Source organism: Cryptomeria japonica, chromosome 2, assembly GCF_030272615.1.
Source record: "Cryptomeria japonica chromosome 2, Sugi_1.0, whole genome shotgun sequence".
NCBI classification, from domain to species: Eukaryota; Viridiplantae; Streptophyta; class Pinopsida; order Cupressales; family Cupressaceae; genus Cryptomeria; species Cryptomeria japonica.
The window spans coordinates 193160620-193164079 of NC_081406.1; the positions used below are offsets into that span (position 1 = coordinate 193160620).

Genomic DNA, 3460 nt, shown 5'->3' on the forward strand with positions numbered 1-3460 from the left:
GAAAAGCCTGAAAGGGATATATGTTCATTAACATATAGGACCAGACATTTGACTCCAGTTGTAACTTTTCATCCCATTCATTGTTGTGAAATGTCACTAAATACAAAAAAATGTTAAAAGGGCTCCACAAGATCATTTAATCAAGTAAATATACCTTAGTAACCATTGGATTGATCTCCTCTTGACTTATTTTTGATAAATTGCATCCTCCAAGAGATATGTCACACTACTTCTGCACTAATTAACTCTATTTCATGTTGTTATCTACTCTTCCACTTCAGTTTCCCCTCCCGCTTTCTATGCTTTTCAGACTGAAACTTTTATGCTACAGTTATTAGTTCTAGAACCTCATCCTTGTATGCATTTTCCATTTTTAAAGTTACATCTTCCACATTGTTCTCATTCTCCTTTACATACTGCTGCTCATTAGTATCATGCACAGAGCTGCAATGTTTGCACTAAGCATCAACATCATGATCTCTAATCCCAAACTGAGACTTGATGATGATCTCTAATCCCAAACTGAGACTTCCTGTTATATTTTTTGTCTAAAAAAATTCATTGTTATGTTTCAAAATATTTTTTATTGCAGTCCAATTTCTCTATCATAGCTTATTTGATTACAAACTGATTACCAAATATAATGCATTTTGCAGGTTCATCAGAGAAAACAATCAAAAAGGTCACATGGAAGCTCAAAACAGTCACAAAGTCACAAAGTCTTCAAAGAAATTGAGTCAGAAAATGCAAATTAAATTAAACAATTTATTACAACTGTAGTAGTTTTCTACATTGTTGATTGACAAACAGTATTCATAACAATTACTTTCAATTTAAGTTCCATGTAAATCAACTAACAATGGTCAAGAAATATATGTCAATATATATATATATATTCTTCTTTTGCTCTGTTTTGTAGTGTTTTGTCTATGGCTTTAGTAAATATTGCACATAATATCACTATTAACTTGTCCTTTAGTCCTACACATTCTTAGATGTTTCTTTGTGGGATTCTTTTTCAGATCATGCTTATTTGGCAAACTTACAATCTAAATATTTTATTGGAAATTGATAAAGCAAATATATAGTCGAATCAATTGTTTCAGGCCAATATGAATTGTCCATGTTTATGCTTTTCAACATGCAATCAACCATTTATTGCTTGGTTATGTTCTTCAATTCTGTGACTTCATTTTGTTGTGAAGTAAAAGTTGTCAAATGTTGTTTTATGCCTTATTTACAAAAGAAACTAATTTACAAAGGGAAACAGTTCATAATTTAGGAAACATAATGCCTATTACTTTTCTATCTTCAATTTGTGCAAACCTAGCAGCCTCGAACTTACAAATATATGCATGCAGCAAACAAAACCAAAGACTTCCGGCAGGAACTTCACTGCTTGCAGCTCTTGTTGTTTTAAGTATTGGTAGCTTGTTAGAAAATAGAATTTCAGTGTAGCGTATGACAACGTGATATAAATGTACTATAGTTAGAAAACATTGGGATCCTTGGATAATGTGTAAATCCTATACAATGGTGTTCATTGTTGAAATTACAGTGAGGTTTCTATACCCATGCATGAGCTCTTATAATGAGAAAGAAATAGAGACAAAGTAGTTTATGCAGACCGTGAAATAGCCAATAGAGAGTCCATGGAAGTGTTGAAGGTAGACAATCTTAATTTAGTGCTAAAGACCAGTGAAAGTCAAGTGTTAGAATGAATAAATATTGGGATAATGTATTGAAATACTTTCAAGGTAAGATGATGGTGTTCCAAGGAGTTATAATTATAGCAAGTCAAAAGACAGTGTTACCAGACAAGGAGGACTGCTAGTCCATAGTCTACAGGTGAATGAAAGTCAATAGATTCATGACAGTGAAGAGAGAATAGTGTCAAGATTCATCACAGTTTATGAGAACGCAGTGATAACAGTCAATAGCATTGTGCCCTATGAAGGGCAGTCCCTTGCAAACAAAGGATAGTGATATGATAGACCTGTAGAATTGTTTTGCTGCGAAGAAGTTTAAAGGTTCTTTAAACCATTGTCAAGCATATGTTGATACCTAAGAACCTATAGCATCAATTTCCAATATGCTATGGTATCAAGACTGCATAATACTGTGTTAGGAAAGTCTACATGTTAAATTCACAGATCTAAATGTTCGATTGTTTTCCCCTTTTATTTTCTACTTTCTTGATTTTTAATTTTTATTTTCGATGGGGAGAGTGGGGTTTCGAGTAAAGCTGAAACTTCCACAACTGCCCTGCGATTAACAAAATGCTGTTTATTAATATTTCCAGACTTTTAAGGTGCAGAATCACTCCAGAGAGCTTGGATTGCATCTACACCGTCCCATACGAAATTTCTGACAGGAAATTTTCGTCACTTTAATCGACTCTGCAGGTCTCTGCATCTCTGTTAATGGCGTCGATTCCGACGTCGATGCGTCAAGTGCCGGGAATTTCTCAGAATTGAAGAACCGATTCTCATCCTCGAACAAAGATTCAAGAAATTCAAGATCCAGTTCCTCGGAACTCTGTTGAATGTCAATCAACGCCTCCGTTTCCGAAATTAAGGACGATTTGGGCAGAATCTCGGCCTCCTACGTAAATATGGTATTATTATTTTGGGTAGAGAAGGGGAATTGACCGCGCGCGTATTTGGCCGCTGCAAGCTGAATCTGCCGCCGGGAAAGCGATGAAGCAGACGGAATTGCGGGTATGGTGTCCGGAAAATTGAAATTGGCGTAAGGTCTTCTCAGACAATAAATGGCGGCGTCGAAAGCACGGGCTGCCTGTTCAGCGGTGTCGTAAGAGCCAAGACAAATTTTAGCTTGGGAATTGGGTATTCTCACTTCCGACACCCATTTTCCCCATTTCCTCATCCGAATTCCCTTAAATTGCCTGCAGTCTTCTTTCTCAGAGTCTAATGGCTGATCTTGTTGAGGTGATGTGTTCATCTTTGGACAAACAGAAAACTAATATTTTGAATTGTGAATTATGAATTACTCACAGTATGGTATGTAATATATATAAGATGGTCACAGACATTAATCTGAACCTTCATACAGTAAACAGCTGACGTGTTGACCAGTAGATTAAATTTGTATCGTCTGAATTGCGTTGAGGTTTGGCAAAATAATTTAGAAACGATAAATGGAATGATGACAGGTGAATGACGTCAACGCGCAACAGACAAAATGTAGGACTCAACGCGCAACAGACAAAATGTAGCCATTATGAATAATGACGTCAGTTCAATTGACCTATTTATCAATTAAGTAAAATTCAGAAGTATGTAACTAGTCAAAGATTTGGATTGGATTGGCTATTTAGTCAAAGGGGATTTGTGGATTAGATGTATGTTTATTCAAATTGTTGCAAATAGTTATATAAAGGTAAAGAAGCTGATATTTATGTGTTTTGACTTGTTTTCATAAAAAAGTATATCATGTAATT

At 35.3% G+C, this 3460-nt stretch overlaps 1 protein-coding gene across 1 annotated transcript; it reads right to left on the minus strand.

Moving 5' to 3' along the window:
- Positions 1-2319: 2319 nt before the first annotated feature.
- LOC131032214 (ethylene-responsive transcription factor ERF017-like) lies at positions 2320-2961 on the minus strand. The gene is made up of 2 exons (XM_057963165.1): positions 2659-2961; positions 2320-2604 (listed from the first exon to the last, which is right to left on the minus strand). Exons 1-2 carry the CDS (start codon positions 2959-2961, stop codon positions 2320-2322), a joined length of 588 nt encoding a protein of 195 aa, XP_057819148.1.
- Between the last annotated feature and the right edge of the window lie 499 nt (positions 2962-3460).

Coding starts and splice junctions, on each gene's coding strand:
- LOC131032214 (XM_057963165.1), bottom strand. CDS start 2,961: ATGAACACATCACCTCAACAAGATCAGCCATTAGACTCTGAGAAAGAA. Junction 2,605..2,658: donor AGCTTGCAGCGGCCAAATAC/GCGCGCGGTCAA, acceptor ATATTTACGTAG/GAGGCCGAGATTCTGCCCAA.